Source organism: Rousettus aegyptiacus, unplaced genomic scaffold (assembly GCF_014176215.1).
Source record: "Rousettus aegyptiacus isolate mRouAeg1 unplaced genomic scaffold, mRouAeg1.p scaffold_m13_p_18, whole genome shotgun sequence".
In the NCBI taxonomy this organism is placed as follows: Eukaryota; Metazoa; Chordata; class Mammalia; order Chiroptera; family Pteropodidae; genus Rousettus; species Rousettus aegyptiacus.
The window spans coordinates 6,958,751-6,980,410 of NW_023416293.1; the positions used below are offsets into that span (position 1 = coordinate 6,958,751).

Below are 21,660 nucleotides of genomic sequence, written 5' to 3' on the forward strand. Positions count from 1 at the left end.
GGTCTGATGGAACCCAGCTCATAATGAGCAGACCCCCCCCCCCCCCACCTCTCTTAAACCCCGTCACATGCCAGGAGCTCTGGGCTGGGCTGACTTCACATTTGTTCTGATTGTTTCGTTCCCCACTCTGTGCAGAGATTGTGCCTCTGCCCGACACTACCTGCAGCTGGGTAGCAAGTTGATCTTTCTCTGGGGTTGTATTAGAGACCATATCACTCCCTCCCAATACTCTGTTCTCAAGCTGAGCTGAATCAGTAATATCTTGACCTCTGCCTTATTCCATTTACTTCTCAAATCATCAGAACTTGGGTAGGAGGGGAGAAGAGCACCGTTCTTCTTTAAGAGCCCCGGGCAGGACCACCACACCTGCGTCAGTGTTCGCCAGCAGTGATGGAGGCACCCGCTGAAGCACCACGCCCCCTTCCGCTTCCTGCAGCTCGACGCGCGTGGACCGATGCCAGTTCCGTGTGCCGCGTCCCGTCAGCGCTCCCCTGCGGACGCCGGGTGGGGAGAGCGCTTCACCATCGCCAAAGCAATCCGCGGCTCCCGGGGGTCCTCGCGGGCTTACAGGACGTTCAGGGAATCTGTGCTTGTAGCGTTTGTCCCTTTTTCATGGCTCGCTCACTCAGACTTTGGAGCTGCATCAAGGGCCGTAAGAGTGGCAGGGACCCGCTGTCCTTAGAGGGGCCTGCTTCTGCCACTTCATCCACTGGCTTTAGGCCCGTTTACACATCACACAAACGCTCTTCTTTTTGGATAAATTATTTCAAAGTCATTCTTTGGTCTCAAGAAAATTGGCCCTGGTGAGTTCACTTCTTTGGTATGCGTTGAATTCACACTTCCTGTCTGAATTCCACCTTAACCACACACATGCTTTCCAGGGCCCCGCGCAGCATTTGCTTGGCAGCCTGACATTTACTTGGCAATTGGCCCATCTCAACCTCACAATATTTGTGTCCGTGCAAGATGAGCCCTAAATTGAGTCAGAGTGACTGAACGGAACATACATGTTGCATGGCCCGCTTGTTCTCAGTTAATGTTTTCATCCACTGCAAAATTTTCCACTACTTATTCTTTTCCTGCTTCTGAACCCCCGCCCCCACTTTTTTTGTGCTGTTTTTGGCATTTCCTATTCTAAATTGCATCCGAAATAAGCTTTTCACATATTGTTCTCATCGATAGCTCACATCCTCCTTTCCAGGCAGCTCTATCTCGAAGAACATCACAAGGCCAGAGCGATAACCTCGGCCAAATGTGGGAATTAAATAACACCGATTTGCGATGGAGAAGTTGCCCTGGTTTTTTCCAGGATGGCTCGCATGCTCTCTCTCTATATATGTATCTATATATCTATAGATATATAGATATATATACACACACCCCCCCCACACACATATATAGAGATAGATAGATAGATAGATAGATGTGCTACATATAATCTTTAGAGATGAAATAAGGAATTGTGTTTTTTTGAAGGAAACTAAATATATGTATATCTGTGTATATATCAATGTCTTCATTTTCATCAAGATAATATTCCCTAGTTACCCTAACAAATAATCCCCAAATCTCAGAGGCTTTTATTCTCCACATATACAAATGCCTGTGTAGGTTGAATGACTGTTTCTAATATGGTGATTTCTTTCTGTAGCTTTACAACATCAGGGTCCTTGGCTTCGAGTGGTGTGCCTAGCGAAGGGAGAGGCATCAGGGTTTCTTACTGCCGGCCTGAAGCTGCTGTGTGTCTATCCCTTTCTGCTCACCAAATGCAACTCAGTTTTGTGATTCTAATAATTCAAGGCAAAATATCAAATTGCAGTTCAAGGTGAAATACCAAATTGAAGTAAAAGAGCTGCTGGGAAGTAAATCCTCAGTAAATATTGACAGCACAGAAACATTCACAGAAGGTTCTAGGCCTGCCATTCACATTTAGGGCGGCTGGGAAACATAGCTTTCCTGTTCCCCAGACAGAGGACCTAAGACTGGCGAACGTCTGGGCAGTCTCTATCAGAACCTCCTGAAATGAAAGAGGAGAATAAATCATTATTTTAGCACAATAACACCAGCTAAAGGAAGTCAGTATTGATGTGCACAGAGTAATATTAGCAGCTAGGATGAGGGACTCATTCGATCCAGATTTTCTGGAGCCCGGTCACGCCAGCATTTGTAGCCACTTGTGAGTTCCAGAGCTTGCAATTAACCCAGTGGTGCAGTAGTTCCAAAAGTCACTTGATTCACTTTGAATTTAATCTACATTTTGTTGTGCGACTGTTATTTCTCCGAAGCCTTATCTTTCCTCCAGGATACAATTACTAGCCCCTCCTCTGAGCTCTCATGGCACATTGTTCCTGTCTGTTGAGCAGAGGCTGGGATAACCCCCCCCACATTCCATAGGAGCAGGAGGAGGAGCAGCAGGTGTCACTGGCTCCTTAGCCTTACAGCACCTCATACAGGAGCAGGAGTAGTTTTTTCTCAAGGCTTCATTTGCATCAGGCACTTCGGAAGGAAGTGGGGAGCACCCACCTGACTCTGTGACCACAGAGAGAGAGAACTTGCTAAGGGAGGATAAGCTTGCTGTGGGACCTGATTCCCCGGGGAAGATGCTAGCAGCATCTGTAGACTTTTGGAGACGCTGTACAACGTCTCCCATTTGGCGGGAGGGCCACCAGTCCCAGTGGGCTTTTTAGCTGGGACCTGGAGAGAGCCACTGTGGAGGTCTTTTATCAGACAAGCTTACTTGTCTGTCCTATATGCTTCTCTTACACTGTTTAGTCGGTTTTAGTTTTCACTCCTTACTTCGTGCTTCTTTCTGTACAAGATCACTGTGACCCTCCGAGGGACTGAGGGCTACATCTGATTCATCTCTGTTCCATGGCATGTTGCCTGGCTTACGGCACATGGTGGGTGTCTCTATTGGTGAACGTGCTCAGGAAGCAATAACCAAGACTGTAGGTGTATATAATCGAGCCTAGATTTCTGAAGATGAATTAAAAAGCCTCTGAGCAAGGAATATCTTGTGCTTCCCTTGACTTTGGCGCTTTTAACCACCCCCAAAGTTAGCATGACTTATAATCATTCTAGTCGAAATTATTCTGGGAGGCATACTACTTAATTCTTAATACGGGAACATGTTCTACTTATGACTTGTTCACAGTGGGTCATTTGTGAACACCAAATTAACTGACTGATTTACGAAAAAAAGCACTAAGCTAGGAATACAATCTGTTTTTATAGTTAATCCAAGCTGCGGGTTTCAGAGGCAGAATATAAAAGATGAGTGAAGAACGTGTCAGTTTCACTGATTTAAACCGAGCCCATCACATTCTTCGTGAGATTTAACTAGAATTCATTCTAGGTTTGACTAAAATAGTAACAGCGTTTCGGGGGAGATAGGAGACTATCTGAAACCTGCAATATTCTAGTGGTTTTTTTTTTTTCTATTAAGAAATAAAAGATAAAAATAACTTCATCTATTCTGAGGTATTAGGTAAGAAGCATCAAAATAAAGAAATGTGCCGAGAGTGGCTGGCTAACTTCGGGACTACAGTCCTCTGTTTTTAATCTGTCGGCAAGAACTGGACATGGGAACATCCCACCAGGCACACGGGCCCACCATCAAGTTCATGGCCGTCCGAAGCAAGAGGCGCAGTGCCCGCCCCGCTGCCCGGTTCGTCGTCGTCCCCCGTGCCGTCGATCTCCGTCCGCCGTGGCTTCTGTTTCTGTCCTGTGGCTGCTCTGCCCGTCGTTCGGCCTGAATCCCAGACTTCGGTTTTGCCCCCTGCGTGGTCGTAAAGGTTTTTCTCTGCCTTAGATCAGTGACTTGCTTCACATGCGTTGAGTCTCCTGGCCCTTGGTTTTCGTTGTCAGCCTGGAGATGGCTTGCGAGGCTCTGGTCTCACCTGTGATGAGAGCGAGCTTCGAGGGGGGACGTGTGGAATGCTCCATCTATAGGTTGATTAGGAACAAGCTTCATCTATTGAAAGCACCGCGGAATTTATTTCACATGTGGAACCTCTTAAAAGTGTGTGACTTGATCTTCTCCCTCCAGTGTCTGCCCCCATCTTCCATTTCCAAGTTGTTTAATGCACATTTGTAATTGGCGGGCCTCAAAGGGAATATGTCTAAAATCAGCCAGAAATTTTGAGGGCCCAGGCTAGACACCCCGAAGGTATCCTGCATTGCTCTTCACCACAGCAAATTCCTCATCAAGTATTGTCTGTTCATCCTTCCAATTGCCTTGATTGCTGTCCTGCATCAGGCCCTAATCTCTCTCTGTCTCTGTCTTTCTCTCTCTCTTTCTCTCTGTGAAAAAAGGAGAAAATCAGCCAGTAATATTCTAACAAGTAAAAATGCACATTAAATATAGGATAAAAGTAAATACTTTTCATGAACAAATCTAATGTCTATTATAATGTATTATTATTGGAATAACTTTATTATTTTTTGCTAAAAATTTGGAGTTAAAGAACTTTTTAGAAATCTTACATTTTTCACTTGAGAAGTAGGAGGTTGGTTTTTCTCTTGGGTGACATAAAAGAGTATCTACCTGGAATGTCCCTAAACTCTCTGAAGTTGTGCATGCTTAGCTAGACGGATCATAGGCATCTGGTTATGAGTTTGATAGGAGAAGGAGGAGGCTGTGAATATTTAATTCGGAAGTGTAATTGGCATGGCCAACAGAGTTTTATAAATTTTAAATAGTGTACCTACAACATACCATTTGTTTTTATTTAAATAAATTAGCATGCTAATCCCATGAGCTTGAATTCTTTTTCAATCATCAAGCCCACCACCATAGATCTTCCCTAACAGACAATACTCCATATTAAAACATGGTCCCCATGGGGTTTTAAATTTGGATATCTTGGATTTAGATTCAAATTCCTAGTCTAATCTATCATCAATTATGGGAGTTTTAAAGTAAAGTTATATAGACAACACAAAATTATAGCATAATCCTCTTTGGTTTAAAATTTTAATTTGAGAAAGTAAAATATTAAAACTGGCAGTTTGGGGCATTCAAGTTATAAAATAGATATAAAATAATATAGACATTTAAGATGCTCGGCCAATTCATTTTCCTCCTGCCCCCCACCCCACCCCACCCCACCCCAACTCCTTCCTCTTTCTTTTTGTCCTGTTTTCAAATTCCAGTTACAGGAGCTACTGAGAAGTACATCCCCAGTCAACTATTGACTGGATAGAAACATCCATAGAAGGTTCTTTATGTTGCCACTGACTTAACTTGTAAAAAAGTTTTTTAGGTCGGACATGGAGTGAGATACAAAATTTTGCCAATTAGATGATACATTTTTAGCTTTTAAGATACTGGTCTCCAACAAAAAGGATGGATGTGTATGTATGTATGTTTGTGTATGTATGTGTGTGTATATATATATTTGATGGTATTTTTTGTTCTATAGAGATTGATTTCATGCTGGTCTTGAACTTCTTCCTCTGTGTATAATAGCAGTTATTTATATCTGTGGTCATATAAACCATTGTTTATTCTATTTCTGCCCTCACATATTTCAGAATTTCTTATTATCAGCAATAAATCATCAAGGATTTCTGCTAATGTAATATAGCCTGTGTTTGTACACAGAAAGAAAGTTAAACTTTAATTTATCCCATGCAAGCTAAATGAGTTAATGTGTACTTTTTATTAGACATCATGGGGTATATCACTATTCTCATTCCTACCTACTTAGATTCCTAGTTTTCTATGACTAGGAAATATTAGAAATAATGTAATTATATTAGAAATAATGTAAAACATGTCCGAGAAAAGCATTTTTTAAATGAATGAGTTTTAAAGCATATTGCCAACTGCCTCTGCTTTAGTATTACAGTAGAGCACAGCCTGTGTTCTAAGAATCTCAGGTCAAGCAACTGGATCAGATTTCTTTAAATAATAGATTTTACCAGCACTAATCACATTCTTGGGAGTCATTTTATAAGAAAGTCACACCATAACAAACAATGCCAGTGAAAAGAAATTTTTCTGTTTAATTATTTTACAATATCTTGAATTTTGGCAGCCATGATGACTTTTTTTTTTGAAAATGAAGAGGTCTTTTAGATGTTTGTTTTGATCATCTATTCAAAAATTGGTGACTCTTTGATGCGGCATCTTATCAAGACAAAGACCAGAGCATTCATGTTTTGACCAGCTGTTCTTCTCACGGCACACAGTCTAAAGACCTGGAGTATTTCATGTGACAGCAGTACTAGGAATAGGAGCAGAGTGTCTGGTGTTTATTTGGATTCAGTTCACTTCCATTAGACATTGAAAATAACAACAGAGTGATGTAAAGTGTTAGCCTTAATGGAAGAGTTTTTCTTCCTGGGCTTCGGATAATTGGTTGGAGTTTCAAAACTAGAAGGAGGTAGGAAAAGGAATTTTAGATGGAGAATAACCAAAGGCCTGAAGATAGTGAAGACTGGAGCTAGCTTAAGAAGAGGCAATTCATCCAGCATGACATCGAGGTAGGAAGGATACCCAGAGGGGAGTAACGGGAGTTGTACCCCATAGCTCTTACTGGGAGAGTTTTGAATTTCTGAAGGGGAAATTTGAACTTCATTTTGTTTGTCATGGGAAATAACATGGCCGGATCTATGTTTTAGAAGGTGACGCTCCTGCCTATTCTAAGAGAATGAATTGGAGAGAAGAGGCTAGAAAGAGGGAAAACAAGTCACATGAGTTAGCAAGGGGTAATAAAAAAAAGAGCAAGTGACGTGCCAGCTGCACACATTGATTGTAGAAGGAAGATTACCAACCACTGTTTGGTGATGGAATGAGTAGGGGAGAGAAACACTTGATGGTTATGATGATGATCATGGCGGGGGTGGTGGTCATGGTGGTGGTGGTGTTGATGATGATAGAGATATGATGATGATGATGGTGATGATGATGAAACTGGACTCCCTTCCTAAGCCTTTGTTATCATATGACGTGATAAACCAAGGAATAAAACTTCAGGTAGAGCCAACTGGGATTCTGTTCCATGGAAACTCAAGAATAATACTTTAAAGTCTGATTTAGATATTACCCCATACCTTCACTGTGTGCCTGATAACTAGAAAGGCCTATACTGAGAATATCCATAGAACTCCATTATGATGTGTAGATGGCTGATTATCCAATTTGATATGAAATGCAGGTGCATAGGAAGACACAGCCGTACAGGCTCTGCGGGGGTATGCACCATCCTGATTATTTTTCTGCTCTCTGTAGGTGATTCCTGCAGAGTGATCTTAATTTCCTACTTAGGTGACACTTAGGACTGTTGCAGACTTGAGTGATTTAGGTCACGTGTTCTTGTCAGTAGGGGGCAGTATTACATAGTAGAAGGAATACAGAGTGTGTGGCCAGATTTCTGTGCACTTGATCCCTGGCAGTGTGACTGTCCCTAGGGTTCCCAATTATGTATTATATCATTTTCAGAATCACCTGGCCTTTCCTTTTAAAATGCAGATTTTTATACCCTATTCCTTTGAGACTACATTTTAGTCAGTCTGGCGCAGGGCCCTAAAATCTATGTTTTGTTTTGTTTTTTTTTTAACATTCTAGATAATTCTGATCGTTAGCTAAACTTGGGGACCAGTGATTTAACCTTCCTGAATCCCAGGCTTCACAGGATTGCTGTAAACAGTAAATGAGAAAATATATCTGGGTTTGATAAACTTTGAATTACCATAAACTATCAGTTACTAATTAAGTTACATCTTAAAACAACTTTTCCATTTCTTTTTAAACGACTTTTTCAATTTCTCATCAGTTTGAAGATTGACTATATGAGAGCATATTATATATTTTTTTGAGGTTATGCATTGTGATAGCAGAGAGAAAACTAATGAATTCTGTCCAATACATATACATAATAAACATAGGATTAATTAGATGATAGTTTTTGATGTTGAAGAAATGATAGAAGGCAAAAGACCCTTGATTAAATTTGTATTAAATCTGAGGAATAAGTGCCCATTTTAAAAAAGGTCAAGAAAGATTAAACAGAAACTGCTTCTCTATACTTTTAATACAAAATTTATATTTATTACTGACACTATAATAACTTAATTTACAAATATATTCTGACTTCCAAGTTTTAAGAGCAATAGCTTAAGTTAAATACATTATCCACTTCATCTCCTTCAAGCCAAAAGCAGTCAAACAAACAAAAGAACACCAAAAAGACTTTGTGTCAATAATAGCAATGGTAATTTCAATCCACATACTGTTCACATAGTCATCCAAGTTACAGAGTTCAAGCAGCTCAAGATAATCTCTATATAATAATATGCAGCACAAGTGTCAGTTGACCTTGAAGTTTACAGCATGCCTCGATCAGTTTCAGAGACTTTCTTCATCGTTCCCGTGTGACTGGAGTTACCCAGCCTTCTCAGTTCTGCATGATTTTCTGGTCCATAGCTCCACCGTATGTCATGACAGTACCACAGTGTCTCCTTCCTTCTACTGCCTCTCAGTTTTCATCTCATGCTTCTTCACCCCTGCGCCTGGATAACTTCCACATTAATCCTTTCTGAGTCATTTGTCCTTTCCCTGGACTGTCGAGTGGCCCCCAAAGGCCATGCTGCTCACCCAGGGAGCCATCCAGGCACATTCCTTCTGCACTTGATACCATCTTTGATTCCCTCAGCCAGGAAACGGTCACTTTAGACTATTAGCTTGAAGGTCATTCAGGAGATTTAAGTATATATTTGATTTGAGGAACCTGGGGTAGGAGTCCTTTTCCATGAGCGTGTAGATGGTCTTTTGGGCTTCATCGAAGCACGTGGAGGTTGGAGCTTTAATCTTCTTGGCTGTCGATTCTCGAGTGCAAAAGTCGATATTGATCTAAAAAGAAATCCTCATTAGTTAATATATCCCCAGTTCATTGCATATTTTATGATATTACAGTGTTTTTTGAAGCACCTCAAATAGTGGCTTTAAGCCCATATTTAAATCTGTTCAAATATCTCTTGAATGCCCATTCTAAACCAGTCCTATCCTAGGTGTAGAGGAGTTCAAAAGAAATATCAAACAAGTTTTTGCCGCAGGTTAGTTCATCATATAGTTGGGGGATGCAAAAGAGGCAGACATGAAAAATTCGAATATCCATACAAGGGGACACAAGAAAAGGAGGAGAGAGACTTTGTGCAGCTTTTTTTTTTTTTTTTTTTTTTTTGCTTGCAGCAAGAATATTTCTATCCTCATCCAAGATGAGGTAGCTAGTAAGAATTCCCTGACGTTCAATTCTGGCCAGTAACACCAGTGCTCCTCGCCACAATCCCATCATGTTAGCTGGTTTTGTAAAATCAGTCTTTCCTCCAATCTTGTCACAAATATAGAAAATAAGATTATCATTGCACCAAACTATATAAATATACCTAAATATGTAGCATCGAAATCACGATACTTAAAAAGGATTCCATCTTGTTAGTTATATTGAATGTTATTTCTGTATCTAATTTCCTTTACATGTAAAATGATGATAATGAACTTAATACTCACTTGTTTGGCAGCATCTGAATGCACAAAAGCTTTATATATTTTTTCTGCTTTCTTCTGCAAAAGATCAGACTCTGTTTTTCTATAATCTTCACAAGCCAGCCAGAACTCAATATTCTCCTCGCTGAACTCAGACTTCAGGAAACTTCCAAAAACATCTTGACCAGCTAAAAAGAAAGAGGGAGGGGTAAGATACTTATAGTAATTGCGCCGATAAAGGAATAACTTGAAGAAGAAATTGGCAAGAAAAACACTATTGCATTCTCTAGGTACAGAGCTGAGAGACGGCTGCTGTTGAAACAGCCATGCCCCGGTTTGTAGAGGTGGGAATGTCTCAGAGATTTCTTCTTGCATAGTCTTTCCAGGGCCACACAATCATGTAGCTGCCTAGTGGTGGCTCCAAACTTGCTTTGCTTCCATCTGCTAATTAAGTTAAAATTCGCTTCTACTGCTTACAAAACAATCTGTTTTTGTATATGGAGTATTTCAAGGAAGCACATTGATAAAGGGCATTGGCACCATGTTATTTATTAACAGATAAAATTTCCACATCCAGTGCATATTAGTCAGAAAATGTGAGGCCTATATATTACCTATTATATTTGCTAGTGTTACCGAGACTTTCAGATGGGACATTTCTATGCCGTTCATTTGTTTGGCTGAATCAGAAACTAAGTCATGAACGAGGTTGAACCACTTGGTCCCCAAGTCAGGCTCCTTAGGGGGTTTGCTGAGAGAAGAGACGAACTGCTCATATTTGCCTCTCATCAGGGTCCTAATCCCAACAGACCTGCACTGACCACGTGAGGACAAGGCAAGCTGATGACATTCTTTACCTGCTTTCATCAGAAATGCCCCCGTAAGACTCTGTTTTTAAAAATTGCTTTTATCTTATCTGTAATAAGATGTGTTTTGTTATATTTAATGCAATTACATACTATGTGTCTTAACTGCCTTCAGGGTAGCCAGACACTGTGTCTTTGTTTTGAATTCTTTGTGCTTTTAAAATGCTTACCACATAAAAGTGGGCCGAATGAATGAGTTATGAATGATAAAAAAATGAATCGAATGAATGAATTCTATTCCTTAGATCCAGTGGCACAATAACACATTCTTTAGGTAGCTTTCAGAATATCAGGTCAGCTCTTGAGGGATTTGGTTTATTTTACAAAACTTTAGATGTCAGAACCCCAGCCTAATTTTTAATTTTTCTCCTATAATGATCCACGGAAACACCTAATTCTCTTGGCGAAGTTGTCAGTGGAAGAATTGAGTGTAAAGTGAACATAACATGACAATGAGGCATAATATGGTGAAACTCTCAGCGACTACAGAAAAACTACAATACAGCTTCCCACACGCTCCCTTCTTCAGAGTACTGTATCTTAATGAGACTATCAGTGAAGCCTTGAGCTAAACCCAGACACATTCAGCAGTTTATTTATACGTACTTGGGTTGGAGAGAAGTTTTTCCAGAGAGTGAGACCACTGCAGTACTTCATCAGCAGAGAGTCTGCGGGGGATAAGATTTACATAAATTAGTAAAAAATATGTATTTTTCATAAGCACAGGTAAAATCTGAACGACTGCTGCATTTCTATAACTTCAAAAACTGAGACTGTAGTTTCAATGAATTTTATTAAAATTCATCTATAAGAAAATGAAATTTCACTTAGAATTACTATTGAGAAGAAATTTCATGTAGAATTGCTACATGACAATATTTGCCAATAAAATCTGGAAAAAAAAATCCAAGTACCTATACTCCAACACTATAATAAACAGCAAGTATGTACACACACACATGCTCTATTTAATTTACATTGGTAGTAAAGTGCTAATCTCCTTAGGCTTATTACATAAAAGCAATAAAGTCCCTTTTGTGCAGTATAAATCTCTTTCTAGAATACAGAGCAGATGCATAGGCCACTTTTATAATGATAGTTCCATGTTTTAGTGTACGTACATGTCCTTAGACTTGGAGGTCTTCATTCCGGATTCCAGATGGGGGATCACAGACCTCAGATACGCTTTCACGTCCATCCCACTGCAAAAGATGCAAAAGTGAACATTTATAGTTCCTCAGTAGAAAACATTTCATTCGTGAAAAGAAAAGAGCCTGAAATAAACTTCTCCCAGGAATAAGGCAATAATAAAAATTGTTGATATGATATGTTGCCATATTAAGATTAAGCCAATTTAAGTCTGGAAAAATTCCCACCTAATGCAATGCCCAATAGCGATTCATTTTTTCACATAGTTGAATACACTTGGAACTCTTAACAGGTAATGGCTCTGATCTAGCTAAACTAATCGCTCACGTTTTCTTCCAATCATTCTCCGTTTCTCTGGCATTACAGAAAAGTCAAAGTTCGCAAAGTGAGACACTGAAGAAACTTACAAAGTCTTTGGCCTCCTTTTCCGTGTTTTATCGTCTAGAAGCGAATGGTCAGTTCCTTTCAGGTCCTTTGGTGTCGCAGAGAAGAGCATGCCCGGCATCCTGTCTGAGCTTGGCGCGTGGATGGCTGCTGCTCGCATAGCCCTCCCCAGCGAATGTCTGCTTGTCAGCGTCTCCGCTGCTTTATATAGGGAAGGCAAACAGGCTCGTGCTGCTCAGCGAGTCTGTTTATCAAGTGATGTTGCCACAGACACTGAAGTTCCCCCTTTCTTGCTGGGCTGTGACGTGTATCTTAAAAAAAAAAAAAAAAGAAAAAGAAAAACGAACAGTGATGTTTCGTGGTTGAAACTTAACCAAATGAGAATAGGTCACTTTGATTATAAAGAAAGGAAGAGAATCAGACACTGAGACACGCGTGCGCACACACACACACGCGCACACACACACACGTCTGAAGCATTACTGGTGTCAGTCTTTGATTCTAGGGGATGCTTGTGTCTTTATGAAAATTGCATATTTCAGTAAAATGCCTCTTTTGGTATATTTGTTGTGTCACATAGAAACTGGACACTAGGGAGATATGTTCTCTCGATGCTTTGTTAGTACTTGGGTATAAAATGCATCTGATCACCATGTTTTAAAAAGTATATATATATTTTTTTCTTTCAGAAAGCACTGTAAAGTATACAAATCCTTTTTTTTTTTTTTTTTAAGTTTCATTAGTTTCATGGCAAGAAATTTCTTTGTGAGTGTTTTCCCAGATGTGTGCCAGACATTCTACTGGTGACATACATGATAATTTTAAGGGGTACCTGGATTTTAACATTTATTAGAAATATAACTAATCGATCAAACTTTGATTTTTTTTTGTATATTACTGCTCATGATAAGAATAAATAAAATTAAAGCAAAATGATAAACAAAAGTACAATTTGCACAAAAATATGGATACTATGCAAGCGTTTTGATACGAATTGCATAGTATCAGAGGAAAAACTGTTCATGGTAAAACAAGAGTGTATTTGGAGAGGCGAATAATGTGTACTTCTGGGCGATCAACTTCTGAATTTTGGCAGTATCTCTGAAGAGTTAAGTGTAGCTTTAATTAAGATTAAGGATTTTTTAAAATCCCAAGGAATTAGATGACTCATCACTGATCAGGGTGGAGGGGTTAGTGTAATATTAGCTGTTACAGAGTTTATATAGAGAGTGTGGTTTATTTATAGTGTCCAGTTTATCTTAAATCTCCTCTGGGTTTTGCCCCTGAAAAGACAAAACACATTTTACTTTGAAAGGCTTCTGACAGTAATAGGTAAAGCTGACAGAAAGAAGGAGAGTATTACTTTTCCTGTCTTGGTTCTATAATCAGGATAAAAAATATGTGAAGGAATCACACTTACAATAATTTAAAATTCACTTCCTACACAGCTGTGAACATGAATTATATTGTATGAAGCAAGCGTTATTTGATGTTCAGAAGATAACATCATGATGCATTAAGAAAGAGAACTAGTGGGTGGAGATAGCCCCTTTGTGATCAAAACACAAATGATGAGGCTCAAAGACTAATGACATAAAAGCATGTGTTTGTATATTTCCTGTGGTTCAGTCCCTACTTAACTTTTCAGTTAAACTCTTTAGCATCATTCATGCTTCTTTATCTAGCATTTATCTCCTCCTTCCTCTAGATGGTTGTAAGTTATGTTAAAGAAACATAATTTAATGTGTATTTTTATTTTTTTAACTAGCTCATTTTATTTTATATTTTTATTTGATTCATTTGTTTGTTTGTTTGTTTATTTATTTATGTGAGGCAACCCTTGGTTGACCTCACAGATTGCAAGGACCTGGTCAGCTTACAATCCCTCATTTTTTATTTTTTACGCCTACAGCTCCTGGTCTTCCTTGGTGGACTCCCATCCAAGTACAAACCAGGCCCGGCCCTGCTTAGCTTCCGAGATAAGATGGGATCAGGCGTGTTCAGGGTGGCGTGGCTGTAGACTTAATGTGTATTTTTAATGCCCCACTTGTGTTATTATTATCCATATATATTGACAGTTTCCAAAGTATGTTTACTACTTCCTTTGGTCATTAACAAGCGTTATAAGGACAATTGCAGCAGCAGCAAAAGTTATACAGCCACATAAGTTTGGGAAATGTTGAGTCAGAGTTGAATAAGATACTTAACTTGATCATTGCAGGTCTTCTGAGAGCCTTTACTATGTGAATGCACATTTTCTAGTGTCTAAGAGGTAGACTGTGCAGTGGTTTCCTAAGATTTTTGAGAATGGACCCTCATTAGGTAGGGAAAACAGTTTGCAAAAATAATGTTCCCTTGACACCACATTAGGAAACGCTGATCTGAGGCAGAGATAAATATTTGCCTCTTAATTTCTTTAAACCTCCAACCTTTTGCTACCTGAATATACACTTTCAAGCTCAGGCATTTGTAAGCAATTGCAACCTCATGCTTCTAAGTTAAAATGGAGAATTAAACTCCTTATAGAGAGGGTCCATCTGAAATCCCTGTATTGCAATTGGCTGTCGAAGCCACCTCAGTGGTACAAGAAAAAAGCCACTCTCTCAACAGCTGGCTGCTTGCACATGCCAAGCTGTGTGTGCCAGAGGTAGGCAAGTGTAGGAAGCTGTGTTCGCAAGGATTGATGAGTCCATGACGAGGCATTGAAAGTTCCTTATCAGCTGCACATAGTGTCTCCGTCTGGCTCCTCTTTGTGAAACTCAGTAAGAAAAGGCAAATGATCAGATAGTAAGTTGACTGAGTCAATGATCTGGGTTGAAATCGTAGAGGAGTTGATAAAAGCCAGTAAATAGAACAAATGGTGGCTCTCACGAAAGTATTCTTGTCGACATAGTTCCTTTGTGAAATTATGCTTAAGAAACTAGGTTGGAGCCTTAAGAAAAGGAATACTTCATGTGGGGTCTTGGTGTTATCTTTTTATATTAAAAAAAAAAACTTTTATTTTTAGAGCAGTTTTAGGTTTACAGCAAAATTGAGCGGAAAGTACAGAGAATTCCCATATATGCCCTCCACCCCCAGGGCCACCCCCATCAGCATCCCACATCAGTGTGGTGAATTCTTTTCGACCAATGATGAACGTGCACTGACACATCATCATCACCCAAGGTCCTTAGTTTACATTGCGGTTCACTCACCGTGCCCTACATCCTGAAGGTTTTCACAAGTGTGTAATGACATGTGTCCACCATTATAGCTTCATACAGAATAGTTTCCCTGCCTAAAATCCCAGTATTAGATTTTAAAATGTCTATGAGATTGGCTTAGTAAAACTCCTTCAGATTATGGTTATCCATTTGTTGGGGAAAATTTTAATCTTTGCTGGGTTGATTTTAGGTTTCGGTTCCATTCATTCCAACTAACTGAATCTCAGTAGGAAATGCTTTGCTGAATAAATTTTTCATCCTTGGTATTGATTCAACTGGTCTCTAGCCTTTATAATATCACTGAAATTTTGTTGGGACATTAAGAACTTTGGGGGAAAAGGACAATAATGAATACAAAATTGTATCATTTAAAAAAACTTATTGGTTTGCATTTTAAAATTCAGTTGATTGGGGGAACATTGGTAGATAACATTATGTAAATTTTAGGTACACAACTTCATGAATGACTTCTGACTACACCATTGCATGCTGACCACTCGAGGTCTAGTCTCCTTCTGTCACCATGGATTTGACCCCTTTACCCTTTTTGTCACCCCTTTCTCCACGCTTCCCCTCTGATAACCACCATTGTGTTATCTGTGTCTGTTTGTTCATTTGTTGCTTTCTGTTTTACATCCCACATATGAGTGAAATCAGATGGTTCTTGTCCTTTTCTGTCTGATTTATTTCACTAAGTATAACACTCCTAAGACCCATTTGTGTTGCCACAAATGACAGTAGTTCCTCTTCCTTCTGGGTGAGTAATATTGCATTCTATATATGCACCACATCTTATTAACCAATTATCCATGGAAGGGCACTTAGGTTGTTTCCATGTCTTGGCTATTGTGAATAATGCAGCAATAAATGTGGGGGTGCGTATGTCTTTATGAGTAAGCGTCCTGTAATTTTTGGGGTAGATGTCCAGAAGAGGGATTGCTGGATTATATGGAAGCTCTGTTTTTATTTATTTATTTTTTTGAGGAAACTCACTCCATAGTGTTTTCCATAGTGGCTGCACCAATTTACATCCTCACCAGCAGGGTATGAGGGTTCTTTTTTCTCCATATACTTGCCAGTACTTTCTATTTCTTGCCTTACTGATAACAACCATTCTAAGAAGTGCAGGGTGGTATTTCATTGTAGTTTTCATTTGCATTTTCTTTATAACTGAACGTTTTTTATATATCTGTTGGCCCTCTGAATGTCTTCCTTTGGAAAAGTGTCTATTCAGGTTCTCTGCCACAGGTATGTATCTTAAAAGTAAAAATACATCTATACATAAGAATCAATGACATGAACAGAAATTTTGGTCTGTTGAAACAAAATGCCTTCATTTAAGACATTTTTCTTGAAGTCTTAACAATGTATCAGACATAGGTACTGCAAATAGAAAGGTGAATGAATCTCTGTTTATAGTGTGGCTGGGCAGACAGATGTTTAAACAAGTAATCAAAAGGAGCAATTAACTCTGGAAGGGCGGGGCAGAAGAGCTGTGACCATTCACCAGAAAATGAACATGTATCTAGTCTCTGCCAGTTTCTGCATTTGACATCAACACCCCGTGGAAAGCACACAAGACTGCGGTAGAGGTGCTGGTCATCAACAAGTAGACACGTCTTCCATGCGTAAAGATCATGGAAGGATAGATTCTGTCTGTCACCAGGAAGCTCTGCAGCGTTTAAAGGGGGCTCTCAAAGAAGTTATCAAATTAGCATAACAGTTCACTTAAGACAAAAGTTCACTTCCTGGGTCTTTTTCAGCTCCTAAAGCCTCGAGGCTTATAGGCAGGCCTGCCTACAGTGTTTCTGCTACATTTCATAAAATTTATGTGAAAAGCTTCAACAAAGGTGCATTTGGAAGGATTTTTCTCTATGTCCAGGTAGAACTTTGATGGGGACATTGATGCCAACTCTAGGTTATTTGTGAATAAAAAGGTTAAATATTTTAGACTTGCTTCTAACTTTATTTTCTAAATGAAGAAATCAGCTGATAGCTTTTAGTAAAAAAAAGATATTCGCAACTTGGTAAAATTCATGATCTCAATAAATGCAAACTGAATGAGATAAGCATCTAGTTTCTTTTTCTCGTCCTGTTCTAATCTGCTGTTAGTCAACACCGAACACCTCCTTTCTATAATTTAAGCGATTATGAGAAAACGAACCTTCAGTGTACTGGGTTCATGGGATCCTGTAAACCTTATTCACCCTAGGTCTCATCTTACCGATAAACTTATCATGAATAGACCTCTCTTCCAAGTCATCCTTGAAAGTACTAAAGAAAACTTTGATTAATATTATTTCTGGTATACTTCCCCCATATTAGAATCACTTTCATTTATGATCACCTCATAACTATAATCATTTCAACAGTGGAGAGTAAGTCACGCTGGGCTCTACTTGACTATGTTTTGCAAATAAAACTTAGTAAGTACTGAAACAATTGTTTTATTCCCAAGTCTAAGAACGGAAAACCATGCCGTAAGTACATTGACGTATTATTTGCAGTTGGGGTGGAATGTTCTATTACCTAACACAAGACATAAATGCAAAAGGAAAGATACACAAAGGCCAGCATGGAGGGGCAATTTGCAAAGGAAAGTATATTTAAAGTATATTTTAATTATTAGGGAACAACTTCCATAAATGACTGTATTAAGTTTTCCCTGCTGTCTGAAAGTAGAGCGTTCCATGACACCTTTGGTAAGCCAAAAGGATATAAAGCGAAGAAACAATCACCTTAGCATGCATCTTGCTAACAGATGCACAAAATAAAGCAGGAGAAAGCACAGATGCCAAAGCTGGATGCTGTGGCTCTGAGCATCGTTACGGGAAAGGGGCCCGTCAGGGTCACTCTCGCTGCTGGGGCGCACGCTGCAAAACAAACGCCGAATGCTATTTTCACTTTTCTTTTCGGTAGGTTTTATTATTATTTGTACTTTAAATGAATAAATTTGTTGGCGTGATGAGTTAGTGAAGTTATATAGATTTCAAGTGTACAGTTCAATAATATGTCACATACACATTGTTTTGTGTGTTTGTCTTTTTTTATTCTCAGCGTGAACATCCTCTTCAGTTAGTGAAGACAGGTCCTCAAGTAGGCCTTTCATAAAGCCACCTTTTGGAACATGTGGCACTAGTCCAGTGACTCGCCTTTGTTTTTTACTAGACATTAGCGATAGTTAACAACAGTAACTTATGAGCTTTGTTTTTCCCGATTATGCGATTTTTCCTAGAAAAATCCATCAAGATTGCCTAATGTGCTTTGTTCTTTCCAAAGCCATGTCAGTTATCTCTTGCGATGACATCCTCTGCACTTTCTTCATGTCTTCTCTGATGTTTTCCTTTTGTGTTTATTTACATATTTATTTTTGATCAAGTATTGATGTCAGACCTTCTGGACATTTACTTTATAATAAGTTTCATATTCTCAAAATAAGTCGTAGTCTTCCTACTTGAGTTGGCATCTTTAAGTCGAGAGCTAGTGGCCACTCTCAGCATGATTGTACTGCTATTGTGGGTACAAGTTGTCTGTGGTGCCCCACTATTTCCTGTGCCTTTTTATGTATTATCCTAGTTTTATTTTTTAATTAAATGAACGGCTTTGAGTCCACCGAATCCCAGTAACATGTTAACGTTGCTGCCTTTCAAAGGGTTGTGGGTTCAAAACCAAGCCGTTAACTTTGGCCTGTTCCGGTTGCTTGGATCGGATCAGCTGACTTCTTGTCTGTTTCTTCTGCGTAGAGGTCAAAGATGGCCATCAATCCACCTGCAGTTCTGGCAATGGCATAGGGAGATTTCGCTCCTTTTGCAACTCCATGGTGATAAAAACTAGACCCTGAAAAATGAGGATTTAAATAGAATTTATCATAGGTAGAATGTGTTTCGTTTATATTTCTACATGGGAGCCCTTTGCCTTGACTTCTTCCTAAAACTCAATTAACTTGGTGATTCAACTGCTTCTAACGCAGAGCTGGTCCTGGCATTGCGTCTGTGCGTGCAGCGGGCCACACTTCTGCCTATCCCTTTCTCTATCAATCCCTATTTATCATGAGTCTCCTTTCCTCTCATTGTATTTCTGTAAACGAATAGGTTAAACACATGTACAAATGCACATCTAGATGTTCGTGATGTGGAAATATCACAGGCTATTTCTGCCAACCCCAATCTAATTTTCTTGCCATCTGCTTTTTAGATATTCTAGCTAGAGGTATTGATCACTCCCAATGCAGACCTTACCCAGCTCCAGGTTTCGAGCGAATCCGTAATGAGTCTGGAAAGAGCTAAGTTATTTTGGTTTGAATTAGGAGTGGTAGCAAGTTCTGTTGTAGATTCTGTTATTAAAGTTTTCATGGTTGCCAGTGTCAGTGACCCCGGGGTCACTGGGTAGTACTGGGTCATTTAGGCAAACAGGAAGGTAACTGGAGGTATGCTGGGGGTACCCGAGGTATTTAAAGATGATGCTGAGCAAACCCTTCAAAGGTCAGCTAAGCCTAAAAAGGGCCTCACAGTGTTTGTTAGTTATGACTTTGCATGAGACCACAGATAGCTGCACATTGAGGGAACATGGCCGCCACACTTCCCACGACAGCGGCCTCCCAAGGTGCGAATAGCCCCTCTTCTAGTCTCTCCTCATCTCTGCTTTCTTCTCCTGTGTATTTTGTCTTATTTTCACTTGGATTTATAGAAGCAGAAAACCAGGGCAGTATATTTGGTGGGGACTCAGATTTAGAACAAGCTCATAATCTCGTCTAACCTTTTGTCCCAGACGATACGGAAAGTCAGGAGCTATAATTTCAAACTTCTATATGCTGCTGTTATTTTGTGTGTGTGTGCGCGAAGAATAGGTAGCTTTTACTTTAAGAATTTACTTTTGGTCATTATGAGGTTTTAAATTCTGTTTTATCTGGATTTGGTATCTTGTTTATGACTCTTTGGCTTGTTCCCTTGTGAGTCTCATTTGACCGAACTTTGGTTGAGACAGTAGATTTTAACACACCCAAGACAGTGCAGAGAAATATTAAAAGCAGCCTGGTGTGTGAGTGGGAGTTTGTTCCGTTCTTCTAGCCTGGGCTTCTTTCCACACATTATTTTAAGCGAGGCCTCCCCCATGTGAAAGAATGAGTGGGCAATGCACACGGAGTGCGGGCACCAGCCACGCTTGCATCACATCGCAGCAGGAGGCTGGACGTGTGCCAGAAAGCAGGGCAGCTCGGTCTGGGTGGGCGGAGGGTCAGGCATGTGGCGGTGGGACCTGCGTCGTCCAGGGCGATCTCCACACCGGGCCTGTCCCTCTCCTGTCTCACCATCTCCTGGGGAACAGCTCTGATGACTGAGAAAAGAGAATCCTCTGCACAGTTTCGTAGTCACATCACGATTTACACAATCCTGTTCATTCACATCCTTGAAAACAAAGACCTTGCCGATAGTGGCATTTTATAATTCACCTTTTGCATCTTTAAATGAATCATTACTCCCCAGGTATAGAAAATTAAAAGCTTCTGGGGAGACCTAAAAAAATGATCAGTATTTTAGGATTTTCCCTCCTTTATACAGAATTTCCCCTCGATTTGGGATAGTTTTAAAGGCAGTGAAGTCATGCCAGGGAAAATGTCATCATTTCACTTCTCTTTTTGTGAGAAAAGTTGTTTTATGCCGTACATCACTTTAGAGCTAACTATAAAAGAGGTTTGAAATGTTGAGGGAGTTTTTTGTTTTATTTTCTTTTTTGCTTTTTTTTTTCCCTGGCAGAAACCATAGCCAACTACCAAATCAAACATCAGTCAATCCAGAGGAGGACCATCTGGGCAGCTGTGATATCTCTTGGTCTCCTTTACCTATCTTATAAATTTATAAATTCGCTTTTTTTTTTTTTTTTTTGCTGAAAACCTTGAATATTTGTACCCAGACATTCTCCCCTCTTCTCTCTTCTGTCTTTATTCTTCCCTAACTTTGTTGGCTTCTGCATGTGCCAATGGAATATGGCTACCCTATTTATCTAAACCATCTTCATGATAATAGTAGAAAGCACAGAGCAAGTTGATGGGTTGTGGAAAACTTAGGGTTTCTGGGTCTCTGTCTGCAGCCTCCACTAGAATCTAAAGTCTTCTAGTCAAACTCTACAAGCAAGGCAAATTTCTTTGAAACAAACTTTTTACATATGAATTCAAGAATGAGTTTATTGTGCTCAAATCTTCAGAACAACAGTTGGTGTGTATGAGGTACAAAGAAAAATAACTTGTTAAAAAAGAGCTTCAGGACTGAGGCTTACACTAATTTGCTCAACTAGTCAGTCAGTATATATCAAGTGCTTACCAGATGCTGGTCACTGGGCTAAGTATTAGGAAATATAGAAACACATCTTGTACTGGAGAGAGACAAATAAATGGGGTATTTCAAAACGTGTTAAATGTACAATGTAGAGTTGAGCCTAGGGTAGTTTAAAGGAATAAGGTGGCATCTAACCCAGCAGGATCATGATAAACATATTCATTCTGCACATTCAATAGATAAAACTTACTACGTGCCAGTTACTCGTCCACGCACTTTAAAAGAGGCAGGCCGAACTG

The 21,660-nt window shown here is 39.6% G+C and overlaps 1 protein-coding gene, 1 long non-coding RNA gene and 1 pseudogene across 3 annotated transcripts in view; 1 reads left to right on the forward strand and 2 right to left on the reverse strand.

Annotated features, from left to right (window-relative positions):
* Positions 1-21,660, forward strand: part of LOC107498963 — a 120,392-nt gene that overhangs the window by 27,330 nt on the left and 71,402 nt on the right. The gene's annotated exons all lie outside the window — the stretch shown is intronic.
* On the reverse strand, positions 7,554-12,147 carry RGS1 (regulator of G protein signaling 1). Of its 2 annotated transcripts, none has more exons than XM_016122676.2 (5): positions 11,913-12,147; positions 11,478-11,561; positions 10,963-11,024; positions 9,515-9,678; positions 7,554-8,857 (listed from the first exon to the last, which is right to left on the reverse strand). In XM_016122676.2, exons 1-5 carry the CDS (start codon positions 12,047-12,049, stop codon positions 8,672-8,674), a joined length of 633 nt encoding a protein of 210 aa, XP_015978162.2. In that variant the 5' UTR covers positions 12,050-12,147; the 3' UTR covers positions 7,554-8,671. The 2 variants fall into 2 exon arrangements, with proteins under 2 accessions (XP_015978162.2, XP_015978163.2); XM_016122677.2 differs by having other exon boundaries at positions 11,478-11,558; positions 11,913-12,143.
* Positions 13,793-13,911, reverse strand: LOC118613395 (annotated as a pseudogene).

Coding starts and splice junctions, on each gene's coding strand:
- RGS1 (XM_016122676.2), bottom strand. CDS start 12,049: ATGCGAGCAGCAGCCATCCACGCGCCAAGCTCAGACAGGATGCCGGGC. Junction 11,562..11,912: donor AAAAGGAGGCCAAAGACTTT/GTAAGTTTCTTC, acceptor TTGCATCTTTTG/CAGTGGGATGGACGTGAAAG. Junction 9,679..10,962: donor AAAACTTCTCTCCAACCCAA/GTACGTATAAAT, acceptor CTTTCTTTTTAG/CTGGTCAAGATGTTTTTGGA.